At 33.9% G+C, this 25,948-nt stretch overlaps 1 protein-coding gene across 16 annotated transcripts in view; it reads right to left on the bottom strand.

Annotated features, from left to right (window-relative positions):
- Positions 1-25,948, bottom strand: part of PPFIA2 (PTPRF interacting protein alpha 2) — a 500,797-nt gene that overhangs the window by 53,209 nt on the left and 421,640 nt on the right. For all 16 annotated transcript variants that reach the window (XM_074402490.1, XM_003927840.4, XM_010338464.3 and 13 more), the window contains one exon: positions 12,618-12,711. In XM_074402490.1, coding sequence (XP_074258591.1) covers positions 12,618-12,711 — 94 coding nt within the window. The remainder of the gene's footprint in view (positions 1-12,617; positions 12,712-25,948) is intronic.

Here is a 25,948-nt window from a genome sequence, read left to right as displayed (position 1 = left end):
AGAAATACTTAATTATTTGAATAGGTGTTTGTAAATGTTGGTTTTTTGGAGAAAGATCATAAATTATATTGGTTCACCAATATTACCAGAAATCAACACTAAAACAACGTTGATACACATATAGCTTTTGAAGGACCTACTTGCTCCCTGGATGTAGTAGAGGCATTGAGAAAATAGGGAAGTTAAGTAATTCAACAAAAATCCATGAGAAGATTGTTTCAAAATTATATTACAAGCATAGTAGCCAAATTATTAAAAATAAAATTATTACTACAACTCATAAAGTATATTCAATATAACAAAATAGAAAGCAGAAATTCCTGTCAGAAATTAGGCAAGTTAGAGCATCTTATTTTTCATTGCACAATTATTATAAAGAAAAGACTGATATGCAATGGAACACCCTGCACGTGCCTCCTCTAAAGGCATTCATTCAGAGAAACCATGTACTTTTTATTAAATTGGCACTTTGGAAAAAAATGCTTAATTTTGGCCTTAACTTCACAACATCTGTGGCAAGCTCCTTAAATTTTCACATTAAAAAAAAAAAACATAAATGTTCATAAAAACTGATATTACAGGGTCCCAAGAAATTTATATTTTTTACATCATACACCCCAGAGAAATGAAATTAAGACCAAAAGGAGATAGTTTATAGATGTTTAAAATGGTTTTCTTGTTAACATACCTGTTGAGCTCTGAAAAAATAGGCAAATTCTGAGCTTTTCAGGAAAATTGCCAAAAACATTTGGGACTTGTTATCACCATGGACAACACAATCTTTCTTAGCCTACTAGCTGTCTAGGAATCACTTTCCTATAAAACAAGTTGATTAAATGTTCAGGTAGTGAAACATTAATATTGCTCCGATCTTCCTTGATCAGTTTTTAAAATAGGAAACTTAAACAGTATAAATAACTTAAAATATAAAATAGAAAATATGAAAATAGCAAAGCATAAATTTAAAAGATACTGCTCAAAAAGTATTGCACAAATTTATATTTTTATCAATTTGTATAAATTATTTGATTTCTTATAGTTTTATGAAGTTTCTTCTCTTTGATAGTAATGAACAATTTCGAGCAGTCATCTCATTTTAGATTAAGAATTTCACCTCATGACTTTCAAACAAATATGTTCTGCAAAAGACAAAAATCTATAGTTATAAATGACCCATCTTTTGTGCTAATATATTATAAACTTCGTATAGGACGTAATATATATTTGCAGAGAAGTTTTTTCTGTATCAATTAATTTTTCTTATAAATATTGATACATTCTTTCCTACAGACATTTATTTACAATAACATCTAGTCTCATTATTTTTCTCTCCATTTCAGAAATGTCACTATGTTAACAGTAAGAGAGATTCTGTCAAGAATAAATACTCTTCAGTTAAACATGACTATGAGTCATAGGCAATTTGACATTAAAAATAATAGGTTATGTTACCATCTAATGAATGAGATCAGATCCAATTATTGACGTTGTTTTCCTTGGCAACATCAGCATATATCCAGACGGAAGAAGAAGAAATTTCCAGCAAATATATGTCTTATATCTCAAAATGAGGGCCTTCAGCTTTTCAGTTTCCTCACCTTAATGTTCCAGATATCCTACAAAATGGACCTTCTCCTGTTATAAATTAGTTAATTTTGGATTTAAAACTTCAAATAAGAAATAATTCATTAGAAGAGTTTTATATTTGGAATATAATTGACTCTTGCTTTGTAAGGTTCAAGTTGGCGATTCAGAAATATTTTTAAATCAGTTACTAACATCAAATTGAGCAGTGAATGGCTGGTAACTGAAATGGAAAAGTGAAATGAAGAAAGACTTTTTTTAATAGGTGAAAGTTGAAAATATTTAAACGTTGATGGGGAAAAAAAGACAGTTGCAGGAGTTGAGAGCAAGGGGGGAATTAAGCACAAAATGACTGAAAATGGAAAGATGATCTGAGTAAGAAGAGAGTAGCCTAGTTTTCTGTAATAAGACAGATTGGGCAGGCGTTAGCATGTATTTGGCATCAAGGAATTCAGGATGGTTTCTCTCTCTCTCTCTCTGTCTCTCATCTGTCTTTCTCTCCTGCCCCCCCCCCCCCCACTAAGCTAGAATGTAATAAACTCTTCAGCAGAAGATGCAAGTTTGTGGAGAGTGGAGGTCTCTAACCAGAGTTGCAGAGAGTAGAATGAACACTGGTCAAAGAAAACACTTGGGTTTACTGGGCAGTGCTGAATTTCACAATGAAACTATTTCTAATTTCCCTGTTGTAATTTTCTCCGACAGCACAGACATTCTGAAATGTATACATGGAGAAAGAAAATTCATTGGTGGGTGCAGCTGTTAGATATAGATATGACCAAATGAAAATGGATTGAAGAAATTTAAAAAAAAATTTTTGAGGGGGTTGAAATTATGGACATGATCTAAGCTAAATAAGAGGAGAAGAGAAAACAGAAAGGGAATAATGCACTGGGAAATGATAGAGCTTAAATAAAGATGATAGCAGAAGTTTATAAAGCAAGATGAAAAGTTGGAAGACCATGAGTAGCACAAAATAATATGCTTGAATTGGTAAGTCTGAAAGCAGCATGATTTGTGATGATGACAAGATTCAGAATAGGACCATGGAGAATGTCTGACTTGGGGTGGGGAACAACGTTGAAAGCAAAAAAGTTGTAAAACCAAAAGGTTAGTTTGCCAATGTGTGATCTATATGGATATCAGAGCATACCAGGGTGATGTCAGGATTTGCTTAAAATTCCTGCTTAAAGACAGACAATGGGACACTTAAAGGTAAATGGTTACCCATGTTTCTAGTGATTATTATAAACGAAAGAAATGGTTCAGAAGTTTAAGTGTGGTTCATTCTCACACTAAAAATAGCTTTTTTAAAGTTAATATTGACTTCAAGTAACTAAAGTATTTGAGACTACTTAAAAAAGATTAAGAAATATTTATTCCTCTAATAATTTTATGATTCATTTGCTTTGCAAACCTAATACAGTTAAGCCTCAACTTAAAATTTTGATTATGGAGAATTTAAACTAAGGAATTTATGTTTGTGTATGGGTGTACAAAAATATACTTAATGCACATACACACATTTTTTTAATGGAAGTCTTTTTGCACTGAACTTTTTTCTGTAAAATCCTGGCAAGAGACTATATATAATTACTACCCTTCTTAGAAGTGTTTGCTTCATGAATGGCTAATTTGAAATAACTATGGGAAGAAACTAAATCTCCAAAGATCTTATAAAAAATACTACACAAAGTTTATATGGGATTTTATATTTGTAGGAATAAATGTGAAAAATTCTAGATTAAGATGTCAGCATCATGTTTAAATGTACTTTAATGTATTTTTTTCATTTAAAAAGCTATAATTATTTTTGCTATTAAGACACTCTTGTAAGTTTTACTGGAATGAATAATTTAGATTGATTCAAGGGTACATTTAAATTTTTTACATGACTTATTTATTAGGGAACATTACTACTATTATATATTATTACATTAAACATTGGATCATGTGTGGCTAATTATATCAGAAAAAGACAATCTTATAAAACAGCTACATTTTATGTTTTGAAATCCCCCCATCCCCACTCTTTAAAAACATATTTGGTTTGAATACATTTGTTGCTCATTTTGAAGGCTAGAATAGGGGCAGATAAGAAACTAATTATTCTCTAGAAGAAAAGAATATGCCACTCTTTCCAGAGTATAAAGAGATTGGGACATTTTTCATTCACTCCCTACATAGGTCATTAAAAGTTATATAGGACATTCCAGGTGCAGTTGAGATTGGACTGCATATTCTTTAAATCGTGGCTCTATTCTTAGATCCTAAATAATTCCAAGAAAACTGGGCTCTGGAGATCTACATTTTTGTATATCACAGTACCTGGAAAGCTATGTTTCTTCATTCATGAAAAAAAAAAAATAGCAGTTTTTACATTGTAGGCTTTGTGAAAAATACAAGAGATAATGCATGTAAAATGCATAGAACAGTGCACTGTCTAGCAAATTACAACTTTATTATATAGACATTACATATAGATATTGTTATTAGCATGCAAAGGATGAGGAAAAATAGAGCAGAATGTATGCACACAAGGAAGGAGGTAAGACTAATCAGAAACAATAAAATAGATATGACATATATCAAGACCTTGAAGTGCAAGATGGGAAGTGAGAGAGATAAAGCTGGTGATACACAGGGAGCAGATAATGTGAGGATTTATGGACTACATAAAGCCATTTGAAATTAATCCTAGAGCTGTGAGGGACTGACTGAGGGGTTTTAGGGAGCTCAGAAATAAGATTTAGATAGGTCTCTGTAGCTGAAGCATGAAGAATGGATTACAGGAAGGCAAGACTAGAAGTAGAAAGACTATTGTAGTATGATGGCCTGAGCTGGAAAGATGAAAATCAACAGATTTGGAAGATCAAAAAAATGCAGTTGACTGTATTTGGAAATAGTGCATGGATGTGCAGAAAGGAAGAATTAGGACAAGGAAGAACAAGAGCAAAAAGGAAGCCCAGGTTTTAGGTTTGGTCATGTTGGTAGAAATCACTGCCCTAAGCCCAGTTACATTGTTTCAGGTTTTCTTCTTTATCCTAGAGTTCTTGCCTTATCCAGCTTCTATTTATGCATTCAATTATTTGGGAAATGTATTTTGAATACTTATAATATGCCAGAGTCAATATGTTAAAAATTCGAAGATTCTCCTCTGCTTAGTTCTCTTCTGAACTTTACAGAGAATCACAGAATCTCAGAGCAGGGGCAATTTACAAAGCATATAGTTCAAACTCTTAGCCAAAAGTTGAATCCTCCATGCAATAACTCTATTATGTACTTACGCCTGGCAGTTCTACATTAGACAAAATTATGGTGAACAACTCCCTTTCCAGGTGGTCAATTCTTTCTTTCTACATCTGTCATTGCTAATAATTATCACTTAGAGTCAGCTCAGTTTATCTGCAGTAACCCCTGACTTCTGGCCCATGGTCTTATCGCAAGGCCATAAAGAACACATTTGGTTGTTCATTCTCTTAGCAGCATCTATATCTTTGTTCTGTATACAAGCCTTTGAAGAAATGGCTTTGTGTCATCTCACTGGTATGGTTATGTTCCTCTGAACATATGCTGGTTTTAATACATCCACTTCAGATATATTTCCCAGAAATGAACACAATATCCAGCTACAATCTGGTAAGTGCACAAAATTTTGACCCTGTTACTGCTTTTATAAATATTAAAAACATTAAATTATTTGTCAGGCATTGCTTATTTGCCTACCTTGCAGAAACTTTTTTTTCTTAGGCACTACAGTTAAATTATATATGTTCCCCTATATAGAAGTAATCAGTATGTATAGTCCTGAAGCTGGCTGCAGGATTATAAAAATTCCCCTATAAAATTTCATCTTGTCAGATTTGAATGCCTCTGTAAAGAAGCTTCCTTAAGCATATTCTTTATCTAAAAACTGAGCTATGCCTTCTAGCTTCATACTTTGACAAAAGCTGATGCTCTGATTTAAATCATGTGTGAAAGTGCTGGGTTATGCCACCTTCTGTTTTACTTAGTTATTATCAATTCATTTGTGAAGCCTCTTTGGTTATCTATCTGTCTTTAGCTGGGAGAATATCTTGTAAATAAGAACATTAGGGTGCCTTTAGGCTTTTGGCACTTTTCTCATTATCTTCAAAGACTTAAAAAAGTGATCATAAAACCTGAAATACTTGAATGCAATAATTAGTTTTCATGTCCATCTCTCTACACGCTCTTTGAAGAACAGAACTATAAAATTCAAGTATCAGTAATTTAAGCCATTTCTTGGGACATACACACCAAGCAAATGAGTGAAAAATCATCACTTTCATGTTCTATTAATATGAATCCAGAATTACATCAATTAAGATAAATGATATAAATTTATTTATAAAATGACATTATTTTCTAATATATGTAATTATCTTGGGTTTAATTTTCATTGACTAATTTCTGTTTCACTTTTTCCAGGTCAAAAATATTTCTCCTGTCAGAAATTACGGAGCCAACACTGGGCTTCTGTTCTATTCAATCTGTAATATATTAACATTGCACTGCTAGCTCAAAGCAGCAAATTTATACTTTTTTGTGCTATTTTTCCTTCTTCCAAATAGATCAAATATGTCTAAATATATCTAAAAGAGAGCACTTTGGTTTTTCTTATCTTTCTTTTTCCTAACAAATTTCAGTTCATTTTGACTCTTATTCTTTGGATATTATCATTATTTAGGTTCAGGAAATTTGTATAATTGTCCTTGGTTGAAGCTAGGCAGGGCTATGCAAGATCATATGGCAAAGCAACATCAGCTCTATTTTAGTGAAAATAGAGAAGACATGCTTCTGGAGTTCCAAGTAGGAAACTGGAACACATTTTCCTAGAGAAATTTAAAGCACTGGATTTAGGTTCTAAAATGTTATATGTTGTTATATTCATTGAGTCAGTTGCCCAGGAATTTTCCCCTAGTAACTGTGTCTGTACTAAAGATCCAAGCACAAATATCTGTTTCAAAGTAGGCTATAAAAGGACTTTATCTAAGAACTTTATTTTTAGAATGGGATAAAGGAGAATATATATGTTCTTGACAAGGCTGGGGAAATCTTTCATCATATCTTATTGTCAAACTTTTGGGAATATCTTGGCTCTATTGTTTCTTGAATCTGTAAGATAATATAACACCATGCAAGCGAATCCTTCTTTTTTCTTTATCTACTCAGACCAGTTTCTATTGCATGCCTGCAATTAAAAAAAAAAAACACAAATTTTTGTGGGGAAAGCACAGACTTTTACTTTCTGTGTATGTAGAATACTTAGATGAGAAAATGTACTCAGAGCTTCTAACACATCTTACAAATTAAGTTCTGGAATACAGATCATGTATAAGTTTAATTTGGTATATAAGCAGTTAAGAAATATGTATTAAGTGAAAGAACATTGTGGACTTTCTGTGATACTTTTCATATAAATATTTTAATGACAATTATTTTGCTTACAGATATGTACACTCGGAACCTGCCAAATGCCAAATATTAAAAGTATAGTCTCAAAGCACATTAAAGATTACACACTGAAGGAGACTCTCAGGATTGTGATGGGAATAAATTAAATAAATCTATAGAGCTTCACTTTTATGCCTTTGATATTCTAACACAAAGATTTATTGGTAGTGATTAAGTGTGACTGCTTTGCTCCAAGGATAAACTGCTTCTCAGGAGAGGATGCTACTGATAGCTGAGTCGGGATGTTAATTTTATTTTAATGACATTGAAAAATTAATTCATATATGAAATCCATTTTCCTAGTGTTTTCCATTTAGAATGCATAGAAAAGTCTGGCATATATTATCTACATTGTAACTAAAGACTGAAAATGGTATTAGTCAGTATATTAACATTCATATGGTATCTTTATACTTAAGTTACAAAATAGAGATTTCAGCATGGATATGTGCTTTACTAAAGAAAAATTATATGGTGTTAAGAGGCAAGAGAAAAACATTAGAAGATAAGGATTTAAGTTAAATAGTTCATCATTTATATTCTGGAGATAAATTCAGTGGATATTCTTTCAATTTTAATATGTCCACTGCCTATTCAAGACTGTCTTGAGAATTAGACAGGTGAGTTATTATTGAAATAGACACCCTCATCCTTAATCCCAGAAGTCACTATAAAACTAAGCTTCTTGGAATCAAACTTGAGTGTAGAAATGTGAATCCTCTAGGGTAACAAATGTCAGATAGTCCAGTCTGACAAGTCTTTATATGGAAAATTTAAAGTAGAAAAATGAAACAAAGTATTTGAATAGACACATACTTAGGGCATTTCTGAACACAAAAGATGAATCAAAAATAAATAGAGAGAGATGAATCAAAAATAAATAGAGAGAGAGATAGAGAGAAAGAGAGAGAGAGAGAGAGAGAGAGAGAGAGAGAGAGAGAGAGAAAGTAATCCCATATGCTATATACAAAAGAATGACAATCAATTGATCATTAGCCATATCTAGAAGCAAGAAGAGCCGTAACTTCAAAGTTATGAGGGCAAATTATTTTTAACCAATAGTTCTACGCTTTGGGAAATTATCAACTGATGTTGGGTGTAAAATATATTTTCAGGTCTCTTATGACTCAAGGAGTTTGCTGCTTGCCCATTATCACATTTCTAGAGATGCTGACATGTGAAACTGGCAGGTAAATATATTCCAGGGGAGAAAAGTAAGCAATTTAATGAGATATATAATAAAAATATAATTAACACTGATAATCCAAAATTTTTTCTTAAGAAAGAACATTGATGACATTTAATTTTATTCATTCCCTTGTAGGCTCATAGTTCTTGATTCCAAAGTAACATACTTATTAAATTATAATAGTATAAACGTTATTTTTAATGTGACGTGGGGCTTATACCTGTGCAGTTTCAAAGTCTGTGACCAACTGTCAGGTAAATTTAACCACTTGGGGGTTCCAATTGTGCCTTTTTTTTTTTTTTTTACCATTTACTAAGCCATGTTCTACCACTTTATTGAAAATATGACTGAAAGTTTGATTTCCAATTGACTATTTTGTTAGTCAACAAGTTCTGAACTTAGGCAAAGAAGAGAGTTTCTATTTATTGTGCCCTAAAATACCCCAAACTAAGTACAATTTGGTGAGGTGAACCTCATTCAGAAACCAGTGTTTTTGGGGGCACCAGGCCATGTAAGTTTTAAGTCTTACGGGACCTTCTATCACTCCATACAGTGTTATTGTAGCTCACTGTAATCTCAAATTCATGAGCTCAAGCAATTTTCCTGTCTCAGCCTTAGGAGTAGCTAGGTTACATGCACATGCTATCATGCCTGCCTAGCGTATTTTTATTTTTTTAGAAATGGAGTCTCACTCTGTTGCCCAGGCTAGGTCTCAAACTGCTGGGCTTGAGGAATTCTCCCACCTCAGCCTCCTGAACTGCTGGGATTACAGGAACAAGTCATCATTCTGGCCCATGTGGTTGGCTTTAACTGGCCATCCTGACCAAGAAGCTTTTAGGTTAATACATAGGCTGGAGAGCTAAGAATGGTAAATACATTCTTAAGGATAAGGGTAAAAGGTATAAAAGAAAAGAGGTGAAATTTTCAGGTCTGGTTGTTCTAAATGTCTTAGAAAAGGAGAAGAAACTTATTTTGTTAAATAGGAAAAGGTGCCTGGAGTTCAAAGAAATCAAACAGAGAGTGGTAGATAAGATCTCAAAGAGTCATGGCATCCCCAGAGGAAGTCCACATTGAAAAAACTATAAAGAATTATAATATTAATACTGACAAATGACTCACCCCTTAAATATCAGGAGAGCTATGCCAGAAGGCTACAGAGAGACTGTTCAAGTTTTAAAGGCAAAAACCAAGAAAATTATTGTGAGGCATTCAAAGAATTACTAGTTGAGTTTTAGTTTGACACAATTATTATAGGTTAAGTATACTCTATATAAATTTGCTGGAGAAATTTATGGAATTAATGCTTTAAAGAAAAGTACAGCAAAGATGAGGCATAATAAAGGCAAACTAGGCAGACCAACAATAGATTGACTTTAGGCCTAGGTTAGATGTCAAAAGACCAGCAACTGTTTAATAATACCGAAGATGGTAAAGATGGACAAACAAGATTTTCATGACTAGTGGGTGGTTTAGCAGATTAAATATCATTGATTTCCTATTTCTCATCATAAGACAATAGAGAGAAATAGAAGCAAAACTAATGCCTGGACCAGAAAGCAAAGAAAAAGTAGAATTAAAGTAGGAATGTGAATCTTGTAAGTTGCATGTGTGTTAAATTTACTGGATGGTAAGTATGCCTCAAATTAAACCTTTGTTTAGGGCTGCCAACTTACAAATTTCTGAACTTTGAAAGAATTTGGAATGTCTCAAATGCTGTTCTCTGAAAGTAACTCCCCCATATGGCTTTTTAAAAAACATACCATAATTAAATCCTCTAGAGAGTTCTCCCAATTAAATTTAAAGTTACAGACTGTCAATTCTAAATAGCTGCTATCCTAGCAAATTTGAAAATAAGATATTGTCTAGTTCTGCTTATCCTCGCAAAGACTAATGAACCTCTGCTATGAAATTTGGGACACTGAGCGTAGCTCTGTTAAGTACTAAGCCCTGGAAACATCATTTTGCTGGGCCAATGGATAGAATGTAGAAACAACTGATAGAATATCACAGGTTGTAACTGTGCATGTACAATCTATAGCATTTTACATTATGAAAAGGGTTGCTTCATTTATTGTTTTTATTTATTTTTAAAATAAAATGTACTTAAATTATTTTTCATCTTGATAGAAGGCTAGCAAACATGAAATTTGAACACAGATAAGAGTGTAACCCATTAAAGTGCACTGAAAGAGGATATGGTTTCTTTAAAAAGAGAAAATTGAAATTGTTTAAATGAAATTTTAAACACTTGGAAAAATTCAAGAATAAGCTGTCAACATTTAGAAATATTAATAATTAACAATAACATAAAATTCAATAGAGATTAATTTTGAAACCTTGTAATTTAAAAGTAATTTTTCTATCTCTGTTAAAACTCTTTATATGAAGACAACTTACTCTCTGGTAAACCAGAAATCAAGGCACAGTGTCATGCAAATTCCGAATACATGTTAAAAATTATTCATATAAGTCATTTGAACACTGATTGCATATTGATGCTCATGGGGCTATTGCTATGGAAAAATCAGTAATAAGGGAAATACTTTTGTGCTTTCATTAATTAACTCTGACTTGCCTTGTTAAATCCATTTAAACCTAAATACCATTAATCCATGGGAAATAATCGTACTAAGAAATGTTAGCCATTTTTCCCCCATAGAATGCTCTTAATGTTCTTAATATTAAAAACAAGTATTCTATATAATGCATTTTACAATTACATTTTGCCAATACATATTGTAAAATAAAACCCAAAGTCCAGCATGGTAAGATATTTAAGTGAAGAACTAATATTTGTTTCTGTGAGGGTACTTAGTAGTTGAGAAATAATTGTATAAAAATAATATAAAATAAACCCAACAGTATATAAACTTAATAATAGCTAAACTTTAAATATGTTATTTTAAATCATTGTATAACTGAAATGTTTAACTTTAGTAGCTATTTAAAAATACATTTCAGTTGGCTCCAACAACAACTAATGAAGTATGCAGTGTACTGCCTTGGTATCAGACTTATATGCAATTGTGAAAACTGTTCAGATTCTTTGTAAGTATTTCTCTGGGAGAAAAGAGAATTAACTTTTAAGAGAAATAAACCATGTTCACTAGTCAGGCTAGGTTTTGATCATTTATATGTTTTTAGACTTGAAATAAACAGCCACATTTTAAAAAAAAATATCAGAGGAAAGTAGTTTTTAGAGGAATGTTTTTCTCAATAAACAGTCACAAAATAGAGAATATCATTACTAAACAAAATTAAGACATCTGAAACAGATTATGATTTTTGAGTGATCAGTAACTAAAGAATAAATATCTGTTATTGACTATGACTGAGCTTTGGTTGTATTGTAGAAATAATAATGTTCTCAAAGTCATTTATTTCTGGACAATATTTCTACTGAATTGGGATATATGTACATGATTTTTAGTAACTAGCAAACTAATAAACAATTACATTAGTAAGTTGTTCTGCACCTTCTAAATATATACTTCCCCATTATTAGTAAACATCTACAAAGCAAGTGAGAAGGCAAAAGATGAAGTCAATTGATAAGCCTGTATATTCTAATCCTAAGAGCCTGTTACAAAATGGTGATGAGAGCAGTGAATATTCTTTCATAAGGAAGAAGGGAAATGTGAGAACCAAAAACACAATGTAAGAAATACTTGAGAGGGAGAAAAAGGAATAACCAACCACTAGATTCTGGAATAAAGAGAAATTGATTTACATTTAAAGAACATGTCCTAAAGGGGCCATTTTGTCAATGAAAATGTTACTATTTATTTTTAAAATATTATTTCTGAATCTACTTGCTTTCCAGCAGCTGCTGCAACTCAAAATTTGCCAATTTTGCAAGTCATTTAAATATTCCATATTATATATGAATGGAAAGATACACTATTAATTTCCTGACAGATGCAAAACAATCTGCTCTGAGTCTAAAATAAGTTTATATTCAATCAGTCAGGGAAATGTTTCCCCCTCACTCCATTTTAAAGAGTAGATACTTATAATTGCCATGAGAGAAAACAAAGTTAGATGGTATAATTTCATTTTATCATACCAATCAGGTATTCATTTTAAGGTCAGTAGGGTACTGAATTACCTTTAAGAATTTTGAAACAAATCTATGGTCATGTGGAATAAAATGCTTATTTCAACTACAGGATAAACATTTTTATGCTCTTTTAATGAGTAGCCCATTATAATGAGGAAACATGAGCTCTGAGTTGTTTTAGGTAATATCTGGAAAATACTGGCTTCAATACAGTTGTTCTGTTTCTAACCACCCTCTTTGAAATTCCCTACAAATAATAATAAATAATTAATAAAAGTTAGAAAAAGAGGGGAAAAAAATCCCCAAACCTACTTTTTCTTCAGTCTTCGATCCTTTTCAGCTTGAGTTCCGAGTTTGCCTAACCCCAGGGACTCCTGAGCTGCAGCTTCAGTCTCCATAAAGCCTCCTGTGAAGAGAAGTAACTAACTATTCAGATTATGTTGCATGGGTTGTGTCAATTATGAAGTCAGGTTGTCAAAGTTTATTTAAGCAACTGTTCAGGATCTCATTTTAAAATCCTCTTTATATTATTAACCTAACATGCATAAAATGACATGAATACATACATAAACATACACTGCGAAAATGAAAACAAAACAAAACAGTACCTATAGGGATACAATTTGTTGCACCCAGTGGCAACATAATAACTGTGGCCTGTACACTGACCAACACTTGAATATACTGTTCCCAAGTCTTGAAATCTATCTTTACACTTTTCTTATGGAAAATAAGAGCAAATATCTTTGTAGTGTATGAGATTTGTTTCTTTTTTCAACAATTTGCAATATTTCACATATAATGGGATAAATGACAGCCTATTGTGTAGGAAATGAAGTATATGCTTTCTATTACAAGTTGAGAGAATGGAAAGGCCTTTGCTGACTTTTAAGAGCTCTTCATAGCCTGCTCCTGAAACATTTTTCTGCTCTACTGGCTGACTCTTAAGTCCTTCACTATAAATCTTACTTCTAGAACTTGATGTGTTCTGGGCAGGTTCTTGTGTTGTGTTTTAAACTTCCTAATATTTTCTGAAAAAAAATCATAAGTCTTTCTTTAAAAAGCTTGATAAAAGTAGTTATTACCCTATAGGTCATAAATTCTCATTTAGTGTCAATATATAATATGTACATCTTATATAACTTTGTAATAAAAAGAGAAAGAAAGTGAAGTATAATGTACATCAAACATATCTCACAGGATTCCTAAACACAAAATTAATTTATAAATTATCTATCATAATTGAAAAACAAAGATTTACTCATGTTCTGAAGTCAAGCTAAATGAAAATGCTATTTTTAAATGGGTGAAGGTATATAAATTTTTTTAATAAAATAAATTTAAATTCCAGGTAAGCTAAAGATTAGGTAGGAAGATTTAAGCTAATACAAACTCTTACAAAGACTGTGCAAGAAACTTCCTCAATATATCAGTAAATAAGACCACTGAAGACAACTTTCACTCTTCTCTCATTGTAGTGGACACTTCCTTACTTTACATTTGCAGGACTTGACCAAGGTATGATTTCTCTTCAGCAGAGCAAAATATCTTACCAAAGCCCCAGAAGCAAATTTTGGTGTTACTGTTTTTAATAGTTTATTTTACCAAATAATTTATAGTACTGGACAATATTAACTTTGGAACATTGGTATAAATACATTAATCTCATTTCTGATAACTCCATTAAACTTTATAATTTTTTAAAAAGTCTCCTTTAATTAAAAACATTTATTGCTGTCTAGATCTAATTCAGAGAAGTGGAGTTTGAGGGTCAAAATTTATTTTTCTTATTATGCAAATGTTTAATTAATACAGGTACTTAAAACTTTTTTATTGTGAAAGATTTTCCTTCTTTGTATAGATTAGGAAAGCCTTCTACTGGTGACTAAAGTACTCTTGGGAAACATTTTCAAATGGGAAATTTTCCGTTATGTACTGTGAGTGAATATTTTCATTTTATTTCTCTCATCTGTATATTTGCTTCACTGTATATCAATAAATTATTATTCATAGTCTTCAAATAATAATAAAGTGTTCTCTTAAAATGTAAATGAAAATGAATGAGTCACTTAAAAGTTATAAAATTCTTGAATGGTCCATATGGGGACATAGAGATTGATGAGGCAGACCCACTCAGTAAACAATGAAACATTTTCAACCACCAGGTGGTTGGATGATTCAGGCTTTTATTCCTCCAAACGGTATTAAGAACATTTAAATTCCAATTTAATTTATTCATGTACCCAACATTTTAATAGAAAAAAAATAACATTTTAAAATAATAAAACTTGAAAGCAAAGAAAACTCTAGGATTATTTTGTGAGTTAAACCTAGACATTTTATTTTCTCATAAAGATAAAAATAAAAAGCATCACAAAGTTAGAAATACTCAGAGTATTTCAAAATCTCATACCTTGTTTTCAAAGCATTTGATAGATAATTGGAGCTACATCCTGCTCAAAATTCCAGATAGGAAGGGACTTAAGGCCATTGTAAGAAAAGTTATTTTTAAGCATCACATGCAGGACAATGTGCTTAACCAGGAGGAAAGTCCCAGCAAGTGCATATTTTCAGCCCCATTAAAGCACATCTGAGGGAGGACATTTCTTCACAGAATTGACGCAGCTGCCTCACTCATCTCATGTTTGTCTTTCCACATACTTGATCAACTGGCTGGTAAAGGTGACCTTAGCCAAACCAGCTTATTAACTCTTTTACTCTACGGATGATTAACTAAATCCAGTGAGAGTCTGTCTCATTCTTATCTAGGCATCAGTGGACCCATATGGTTATGTGAACTTCAGCAATATCTATTTATCTATACCAATATTTTATTCACTAGCTACTATTAAGCACTCGAAATATGCCTAATCCAAATGATGTACTGTAATCATAAAATACACATCAGGTTTTGAAAATGTGGTAGAAAAAAAGGAAGCGATGTAATTAATAAATTTTAAGTGATCATGTGTTGAAATGACAGTATTGTTTCTATATTGGGTTAAATTAAATGTAGGATAAAATTAATCCCACCTGTTCTTTTAACTTTTCTCAATGTGGCTATCAGAATATTTAAAATTACATGCATGGTTCACATTTGTGGCTTAATGTTGGCCAGCACTATATACCAAAGTTTCTACCTCGAGACAGTATATCCACAGAGGAAATGTAAATATTTATGTACCTTGAGAGAGGGTCCTTTTTAAAAAATATTATAATGATTGGCACATATTGGACAGGGGACAAGGATTCTAAACACCCTTCATTAAGTGGAGAATCTGTAGCTTGTTTCTTTTTTCTCCTTTTGTTTTTTTTTAAGACAGGGTCTCAGTCTCTCACAGCTTGGAGTGCAGTGGTACCATCAGACCTCATTTCAGCCTCAAATTCCTGGACTCAACCCATTCTCCTCCAAGTAGGTAGGACTACAGATGTGTACCACCTTGTCTAGCTAGTTTTTAAATTTTTTTGTAGACATGAGGTCTTGCCATGTTGCATAGGTAGGTCTTGAACTGCTGGCCTCAAGGGATCCTCTGACATCGGCCTCCCAAAGCACTGGGATTACAGATGTCACCTAGCTTGTCGTTCTCAAAATGATGAGTTCCCCAGAGGAGAAACACCGGCCTGTGGAAGCTAGGGGTTACTCATTCTTCAGGGGATCTATTAGGGAACTATGTGGAAAGAAGATAATGAACTCCACCCCTTTGTTGACCTGAGGTGCTCAGGCTTGTGGGCTTGAGCTCCAAGATTCAGTGGATGATTTACATAATAAATTGTTTATTGCCTTGTCAGTGTCTGCCTACTGCTTGTGCCTATGCAAGGCATCATCTTTGCCCTCAATGAAGTTTCCTTGGCTATCACTCAAGCACCTTTTACTTTTGCGAGGCCTCTGAGGCCTTAAAATTGTTGAGAGCAAGACCACTCCTAGGGTGTGACAGGTACAGTCAAGGATTTTTTTTTTTGCCAGCCCCTCTTTCTATGTAAACAGATTTGAGTCACCAAAAAATAGTGAAACAATAATCTACTGATTCAATCTCATACAATACTGGTCTTGCCAGTGGGAGTGAGGGATTCACTTGCCAGACCACCCTCTTAAAAACAAGGTCAGACCACTGGCCCAGGATGACCCCACAGATGCAAGTCACTAGGCTCCCTAGGACATTTGGTCAAGTGCATGCATGGGGTAGAGTGTCAAAGAAAACCATGAAGGGGAGAAACAGGGACTGAGGCCCATGCTGTTTGGCTGGATTGGGCTGCATGTCCAGATGGCATTACCTCCCTGCTGGTCCTAGTGTCTGAATGATAACTAAGAAAATTTCGATGCTTCCAGTGATTAGAGGCCAGGTCCAGGTCTCTGCTGGGGGTGACTTGCCCAGATGGCACTGCCAGCCCTGAACTTTCCCAGACATCAGAGAGGATCTTAAAATTTTTCAAGGAAGATGCTACAAAATGTAGGGCTTGTGACGGCTCTGGGCTACAGGACTCAGGAAGGAGACCTATATTCCCAGGTCTATGGATGGAACTAGTTGGAGGTATCATTTGGATTGTGAAGGTGTGAAAGTTGTTAGAATCAAAATGTAGTCACTATTGTTAAGAAAACCCTGGAAAATAGAGTCAGGGAAGGTCATGAACAGAGGGTTCTCATGCTCGTATGCATGATAGCAACGACAACAACTAAAGATCCTACAAAAGCCACAACCTCGCACACAGGCCATTTCAATTTTATGCAAAAAATATTTCTATAGGGACATCTGTCTAGCAACTGCCTGTCCAATCTTTGACTGGTGGCACCCGTTATTGAGTAGCCAAAAGGTAATTATTTCAAAAAATTATGTAATCTTAATTATTTTGCCTTTAAAAATCTTTGTCTTTCTTTCCTTCCCCGGATATACACATAGTTTACTATGACATACATATTTTTATTGCAATGCTCTATTCGTAAATAAACATCTTTTCTTTTAGAGAGTATCTCTACTTGTTATTTAGATCAACAAAGACAAATATCTCCATGTTTCCCTGACCTTAAATTCCATTCAGAATAACTTACTTCATATTTGCTCTTGAGATACAAGTCTGTAAGAATTGCTTGCCAAAACCCATATTGCAAGGTCTCGGTCCCTCCATTTGTCCAGCAGAGGTCTCTGCCATTGTATGAAAAAGGGAGATACAACTCTACTACAATCTGCGGAGTAGCTTCATCTTTCTTTCTTTAGACCTGTCTTCATCATTAATCAATTGCACTTGGTTTGTATTTAAACACATTTGAATTTATAAATTGTTACTTAAATATTCAATGTCTGTTAGTCGCTATCTGGAGACTGTATTTAGAAACAGTGCCTGGCTCATAAAGGGTATGTAATAAATACAATCACAATTGTAGCTAAATGCTACTCTGAACACCATAAGCAACTGTAACACAATGGTTAAATATTTGTGTACCTAAACATAAAAGGTACAGTAAAAATATCCTATTAGAATTTTATGGGACCACTGTCATAAATGCAGCCCCTCATTAACAGAAAGGTCTTTATGTGGTATGTAACTATATTTTTCCACATATAAAATTTGGGTGTCTAATGCTACTTTATTTAGAGCAAGACTCTTTCGCCATGCAGAGCATGAGTCATTTCTAATTGATACTTTGTGGAATTTACATTGTATCTATTGTTTCTTTAGCATCAAGGAACAATATAAATTTAGGGGCAGAGGCCTGCACAGACACCCAAATTTTATATATAGAAAAATACAGTCACACGTCACATAAAGACCTTTCTGTTTATGATGGGCTGCATTTATGATGGTGGTCCCATAAAATTATAACAACATATTTTTACTGTACCTTTTATGTTTAGGCACACAAATACTTAACTATTGTGTTATAATCACCTACAGTGCTCAGTACAGTCACATATTGTATAGGTTTTATAGCAACAGGCTATATCTATAGTCTAGGTGTGTAGTTGGCTATCCCATATAGCCTGAGTATGTAGTAGGCTATAAAATCTAGGTTTTTACAACAAAATCCCCTAAGGTATGCATTTTTTAGAATGTATCCTCATCATTTAACAATGCATGACTGTACTTGTGAAATGATGCTGGTGCACTGATGAAGCTGTGAAATTATTTTTTCATTATGCTTATTATAGTAGGTCAATGAGTTCAGACAATTATAATACAATCTGGCAGATAACCATAAAGGAATTGCAATTTAGCAGGCAAAAAAAAAGCTCTTTAAAAAATGCATGTTGTTTTTCATGTGCATTTAAAGGAAACTTGCTAAAGTAGTCTAAACCTAATAATATAAGTATTTTCGTATATATAATTGGGAAATCCAATTAGTCAAAGTTAACTTGTTTTTCTGTTTTAATTATGTTTTTTTAATAGCTTTGATGTTTTGGCTCTATGTGATCACTCCTTTGTCTTGAACATCTCTGTCTTAGATTTGTTTCATCTTTTGCAATAACTGTTAATAGCCTCTTCTTTATCCTAACCATTCACTGTTGACATCAGCTAAGTTGGTCATGTGTGTTCTTTTCTCTTTATAGTAATTATTCATAGGACTCTCAGAATACTTGAGGGAGTTGGTGTTTCCCAGGTGGCAAACCAATGAGTATGTAAAGATTGTATGGAGTAGATAATTTCCCTAGAAATAGTAAATGCTTTAATATTTCTGTCTCTTCTCCATGCCCTATCATCATTTTTCTAAGCTGACAAACTGCAGCTGGAGCACAGTGCTTGTTTGCCCTAATCCTTAACTCTCACTTCTGCTTGGATGCTTGACTCTGGAACTCATATTATCTTATTTCTGTGATTGGCTCTGCTTCAAGATACTGCCTCCTGATCTCTGCACTTCCAATTTCTCTGCACTTCCAATACTTCCTGGGTAACTTGATCTTCAGTCTTTATCAATTCCTTTGCTTCATAATTTGGTTTCACACTTCTGACCCCAGCCAGTACCCACTTACTAATTAACCACAGAAAAGACTGCTTCCATGACATTCTCTGTGGAGCTTCCTCTTTCACATAGCTTCAATACCCTTTTCTCAAAGGTAAGTCCCCTTTGAATCTCTAGCTTTACACGTTTTCTAATACGTAGGAAAATTGCACTTAGATGACCCTAATGAAATCAAACATATGGGTGATCAAGATTAATACCCTGAACTTGTTGCAAACATTATATCTGTATCTTGTATTAGAAAAACTACAATGTTTCTGTGTGATGTCTTTTTTTTTTAACTGTTGCCTTGAGTTATTACTTATTCATTTATAGGGGATATCTTCAAGATGTTATATACTCTCTAATAATCATATTTTTAATTTCTTTATGTTCCCACACATGTTCCACAGGGATAGGAACTCAATGAAATATTTCTTGATTGAAATGGTCTCAAGAGTCTTCTTTCTGGAGCATCAGACCAGGAAGTAGGAGCCAGGATTTACTATCAACTCTCTCACTAACTAGCTTCACTGCCTTCTGAAATCATCTCAGTTTCTGTTAAGTATAGAACGTAGACCACTACCTCATCCTTACATATCTTCTAGAATTGTAATCTTAAAAGTAGAAATGTATTTTCATTGCAAATATTTCAAGGTGCAAGAATTGTAGAAAGAAGAGTTGCTGGAGGACAGACTTCAATATTAGAGATTCATAGATTCGGGATTCCTAGGGTTGAACTAGATCTTAAAGATCATCCAGTCCAATCACCTTTCCAATGTTTGGATCCTCTACACAACAGCTCTTCCTAGTATTTGTCTAGCTTTTGCTTGACAATTTCCAAGTGACAAATAACTCACTACCTCTTAAGCCAGCCCATTTTATATAGAATTATGACATCCCAATGTTTTTCTACATTGAGATGAAGAATAATTTTGTACAACTTTAATACTTTGGTTCGAGTTTTGTATCCTCACTTAACAATGGAAAGGCCAATAGCTCTTCTACATAACAGCTCTTCAAATTTTTGTGAGCAGCTACTTAGACAGGTCAGCAAGGAGAATAAACACACCCTCTACTTTTGTTGTCTCAATGTGGTTCCAATCCTCCACATCTGCCTAATTTTCACCTCCAACCTTCTTCCAAGTTGATGATGTGCCTGTATAAGTACACTAACCAGGATGGATACCATTGCTTGCTCTGATTTTACCATGGCAGAGTAGAGTAAAACAAACAAACAAACAAAAAAAAAAACTTTATCAATTCTTATGTTTATTAATGTGGCCTAAATTTATTAATGAATATTGACTTTAGAGTCACATGAAATTTTTAAATTTTCTTTAAAACTTACTTCCAAGAGCTATACTTTTAGAGTAGGAGAATTTAGATCCCCCTTACATCTCTTTTTTTGGGGGGCGGTGAATAGCAATTAGGGGTAATACTAATCTTTTCACTTGTGATTCCTCCCATTATCAGTAATCCATCAATCAGATACTGAGCTGTTGAAACATTCATGTCCAAGTGATTTTGGATCTGCTGATCAAGAACAGAGTCCTAATCATGCCACTGAAAACCTTGATCCAAGGTGACATTACTCAATTCATCAGCACTACTGGGCAAGGATTATTTAACCAGTTACAAATCCTACCTAACCGTTCCATCACTCAGGCCTCATTATGACATCTTGTCCATAGGGATATCATGAGTGATGGCTTGCTCACCACCTTTCCTTATCTGTTGCTAAGTAAATTTGCCAAAGAAAGAAAATTAGTCTGACGTGGCTATTTTTACCATAGCTTAATTTACTTTGTTTCACAACAGATTAATGCCTTCAGATAAAATTAAAAGTCAAGCTAGTTAGGACTGCAATTATTTATGCATGATCACAGATCTTAGGGTCCATTACCACTGTTGCTAGTTCTGATAGGACAGGCAATGTAGCAGATAAAACTTTTCTGGGCCAGAAACATAGTGAAGTTTTTGTTCTAAGTATAAAGTTCGTATCTGTTTATGTACTATCCTTACTACAAAAATTCCTTGATGCCAACTAAATGCCAACTTGATTTTCTTAAAGTCCATAATCAGTACTTTGCACGTAAGAGTGGTTCAGTATATGTCTATTCACTGAAAGTAGGAATACATAAATTATTTTGGATTGTCTATGTCCTTTCTCCCTGCCCCCCACCCACACAAAAAAAAATTTCCTCAACTCCCTAGGGCAGGCGTCCCCAAACTTTTTACACAGGGGGCCAGTTCACTGTCCCTCAGACCATTGGAGGGCCGCCACATACTGTGCTCCTCTCAGTGACCACCAATGAAAGAGGTGCCCCTTCCTATAGTGCGGCAGGGGGCTGGATAAATGGCCTCAGGGGGCCACATGCGGCCCGAGGGCGGTAGTTTGGGGACACCTGCCCTAGGGCATAAATGCCCTCTTGGTAATGCCTGTTTTCTGGTTGAACTCTTTCTCTTCCAGTAAACAGGCAGAAACAAAAATGAGAGTTTTTGAATAGTTCCACTTATTTGTATATTCTATTCACATCAGGTAAACCTTCCTTTCATTGATTTTCTTTAAATTTAAACATTACTAAACAAAAATAACAAAACAGACTTTATAATTCTCACTTTAGTCTTGGTGATTTTTTCAACTGTCAGTTTGTTTTGATGGATGGTATTCCTGCCACTGCTTTTACATGTCAATGCCACTTGCTTCTGTCTATTATTTCTCATATTCTCATTTTCCAACATGAGTATCATATCTTTTCATATCTGTTTTAGGCAGAAAACTCCCATTTCAGATACACTGCTCTTTCCTTAAGTACACATCATCATAAATATAATTGTGTGTTTCCATCCTCTGGAATTTCTTTGACAGTACATAGCCTTTGGTGTCCTAACTACTCTTCCATGTTAGTTAAAACTGTACCTATTTCTAGAGTTTCTAGGTTGTAAAGTGATTGACAGATGAAGGAAAAAAGTAGTTGTGAACAACTTAGTCTTAAACATTAAATGTAGGAGAAAGACGAGTCAGTATTTGGAGATGATGGCAAGATCAAGTAATAACTTTTAAAAGTGTAGATTAGACATGAGCATATTTGAACAATAATGGAAATATCAGAGATGTACTGCATGTGGATGCAGAAATTGAGGGGTGGGGAGAGATCATGCACTGTTAAGTCTTAGCAGGAGGCGATTACATCCCGAATCTATGTTCCAAGAAGTCAGCAAAAGTACATACTGGCCCTGTTGTCATGGGGATACAAACCAAACCTATTTATGCAATTTTTCATTCTGGGATTTGTGAAATAGACAATGAACAACCAGGCACAGTGGTGCATATATGTAATCCCAGCACTTTGGGAGGCCAAGGAGGGCAGATCACCTGAGATCAGGAGTTAGAGACCAGCCAGGCCAACATGGTGAAATTCTGTGTCTACTAAAAATACAAAAATTAGCCAGGCATGGTGGCAGGTGCCTGTAATCCCAGCTAATCGGGAGACTGAGGCAGGAGAACCACTTGAACTCAGGAGGCGGAAGTTGCAGTGAGCCGAGATAACACCACTGCACCCTAGCCTGGGTGGTTGAGCAAGGCTCCATAGCAGGAAAAAAAAAAAATGACAATGAACAAAAACACAAAGAAAGAGATATCATGATTCTAAAACCAGATTCCTAAGTAAGCTAGAAAAAAATGCTTCCTCTGTTAGGTGACTTTCCCTAAATTCATTTGTGGCCTTCAGGTAAACTTGGTTTTATATATGCTTTATTTTTCCTGCATAGTACTTAAAAATTGAATTTGAATGCTTTACATGGAAAAACAAATGCTCACTGATTCATTTCAGTCTACAGTACTCCTTTTAATTTTGTAACCTGTCCATACACTGATAGACATTTTAGTTTGCCAATCTTGCTTCTCCATTATAGGTAATAATAATGTGAACAAGAACTGTAAATTCTGATAAGAATAGAATAAGTTTTTCAAAAAATGTATAAAAACATGAAATCTCCCATTAGTACCACAGTTTTTCTATGTTACTTTTGTAATTTGAGTAAACCAGCCATTTGGAAAGGATGTCATCAGAGATTTTTAAAATAAAATTAATTTTGCTTTGTTTCTGTTAGGTTTATTCAGTTGTTTTTCAATACATTATTTCCTTTGAGTTTTGGGGTTTCCATATTTATACCATCTATGCTAGTAACACATTAGTAAGAACAAACAATGTACATATTGAGTTTGATTCTTCATGGGTAGGGGTTATCCATACAATCACATTGACTGATCCATCCTATCTAAAGTTTACGATATTACCCTAGCTTTCAAATTATTATATAAACTAAATAATATATCTTCTCCAGATATTTTCATTTGTGAATTACTATGAACATCTCCTTTGCTGCTTATCAATGTTGATAGAACTAGTGAAACATATTCAGTTTTATTTACAGTTTTCCTTTTCCACACCATATTTATTTTGTAGGCATGTAGTGTAGCTACTTTCAAGTGAAGTCATGTGTCTCTGCTCTTTTGAGTTAAACCTTTTAAGAGTTATGAATCGGCCGGGCGCGGTGGCTCAAGCCTGTAATCCCAGCACTTTGGGAGGCCGAGGCGGGTGGATCACAAGGTCGAGAGATCGAGACCAACCTGGTCAACATGGTGAAACCCCGTCTCTACTAAAAATACAAAAAATTAGCTGGGCATGGTGGCGCGTGCCTATAATCCCAGCTACTCAGGAGGCTGAGGCAGGAGAATTGCCTGAACCCAGGAGGCGGAGGTTGCGGTGAGCCGAGATCGCGCCATTGCACTCCAGCCTGGGTAACAAGAGCGAAACTCCGTCTCAAAAAAAAAAAAAAAAAAAAGAGTTATGAATCTTAGCACATGGTTCAGAATTTCAAGTTTGGTACGCGGACATCACTATATCTTTACCATAATACTTCCCCTGCCATATATTCTATTTTTTATTTCCATTTTCACTGGTAGAAGAAAGAACATTAGCAATGCTCCTGTATTTTACAATTTTCCTGATCAAGACATTAAAATTATAATCACTAGAGATGATTCCCTAGGGTCCTCAGATGCATGAATAAGCAGCGCTAGGATGGAGTGCGTGGGTTTGAAAAATTTGCATGGTCTTTCTATCTAACTTGGATACCTATTCTGGAACCAATGCAGATCTTAAATTCATAGCCTTTAACCAAAGTATCAGTGGGCCCATGTATCATTTCCTTGGGTACAAATATGGTTTTTTGGAACCTGTTTATACATGCATTTTATTTTTATTTCTTCAAGTCTTATTTTCAATAAAGATTTTGTTCTTGTTTTTTTTTTTTTTTTTTTTTTTTTCTGGGAGCTTTGATTCACCATTTATGTAGCTTCTACCTAGCTTCATAGATATAGCATTTTACTCCTGTCTTTCTCATCCATATTTCAGTCTTTAACATGCTGCTGTTTCTGGCTTTGTTTACCCTCTACCTCTGCTGTTCTATGAACTAAAGCAATATTGCTCAAAGCTCAGAAATGTTCCCAGGTCTAAAATGTGACTCCAGTTAACTATTGCTAGTTTCTGACTTTGGTGGGGTTGATAAGAATGTAATCATAATTGAGTTCATTATTATCTGCTCTGACCTGAACACACAGTCAATTAAAATGAGCAATAAAGGCTAAGTTTCTCAAAGTTCTATATTTTTTTAGACTTTAACTTATATCTTGCATACCTTGATTCTGACAGTATATTGCTGACAAAATGTCTAATGATTTAGCAATTTCTTATCAAAGTTAAATATAAAATAAATAGAAAATTTTATATAAATTTTATATAAAATAAATAGAAAATTTTAAGTGATAAAGACAAATACATTTAAAAGTGTAAATTATAGCAACTAAGGTGAATATATATGTTGAAATATAAATAAATATAATTATGATGTTAGCAAAACTAATACTTAAAAGTAATTAACCACCAATACTATGGTGACTGATACTGTAATATATTTGATGTTACAGATCATTTCAGAAGACAACCACTAGTTTTCAAATAAGATTTTAAAAATTTAAAAATAATGTCTAGCATGTATATTTTAAATACAAAATAATCTGTCTCTCTTTTTTCCTGATGCAATAATATTATGTATAGCCTAAATAGTTCCCCTCCTGAGAAAGAGGAATCCAAAAAGATTTAATTTCTTTGCTGGAGAACACCTGGCTGCACATCAGTTTCCTGTAGCTTTTGATGCTTTATGTGGGTTTCACACTGTGGGAATCAGGAAAGGCATTTTTGGGTACTGCAGTCCTAAATCTGCAAACATGCATATTATAATCAGAAATTCTTTTGGTGGTAGGGCAGTAAACTAAGTCTGGGAGTTGGGTATTCCTTGCAAATAAGTATTCCTCTATTTAAAAAAACAAAGGAAGTACTAAGAAATTTGGATCATTCCATTCAGCACTTACCACTGCAGGCAGGAGTTTAATTCTTTGCCAATAACACAACTGTAAAAATTAATATATTGAAAGACATCCCCCCAAAAGCCAAGAATATGTGTATATATAATCATTTCAGAAATTTCACATATTCTTTTTATTTATTTATTTTTTTTTTTTTTGAGACGGAGTTTCGCTCTTGTTACCCAGGCTGGAGTGCAATGCGTGATCTCGGCTCAACGCAACCTCCACCTCCCAGGTTCAGGCAATTCTCCTGCCTCAGCCTCCCGAGTAGCTGGGATT

The sequence above is a fragment of the Saimiri boliviensis genome, chromosome 7, assembly GCF_048565385.1.
Source record: "Saimiri boliviensis isolate mSaiBol1 chromosome 7, mSaiBol1.pri, whole genome shotgun sequence".
NCBI lineage: Eukaryota > Metazoa > Chordata > Mammalia > Primates > Cebidae > Saimiri > Saimiri boliviensis.
This window is presented reverse-complemented; position numbering and strand designations above follow the sequence as displayed.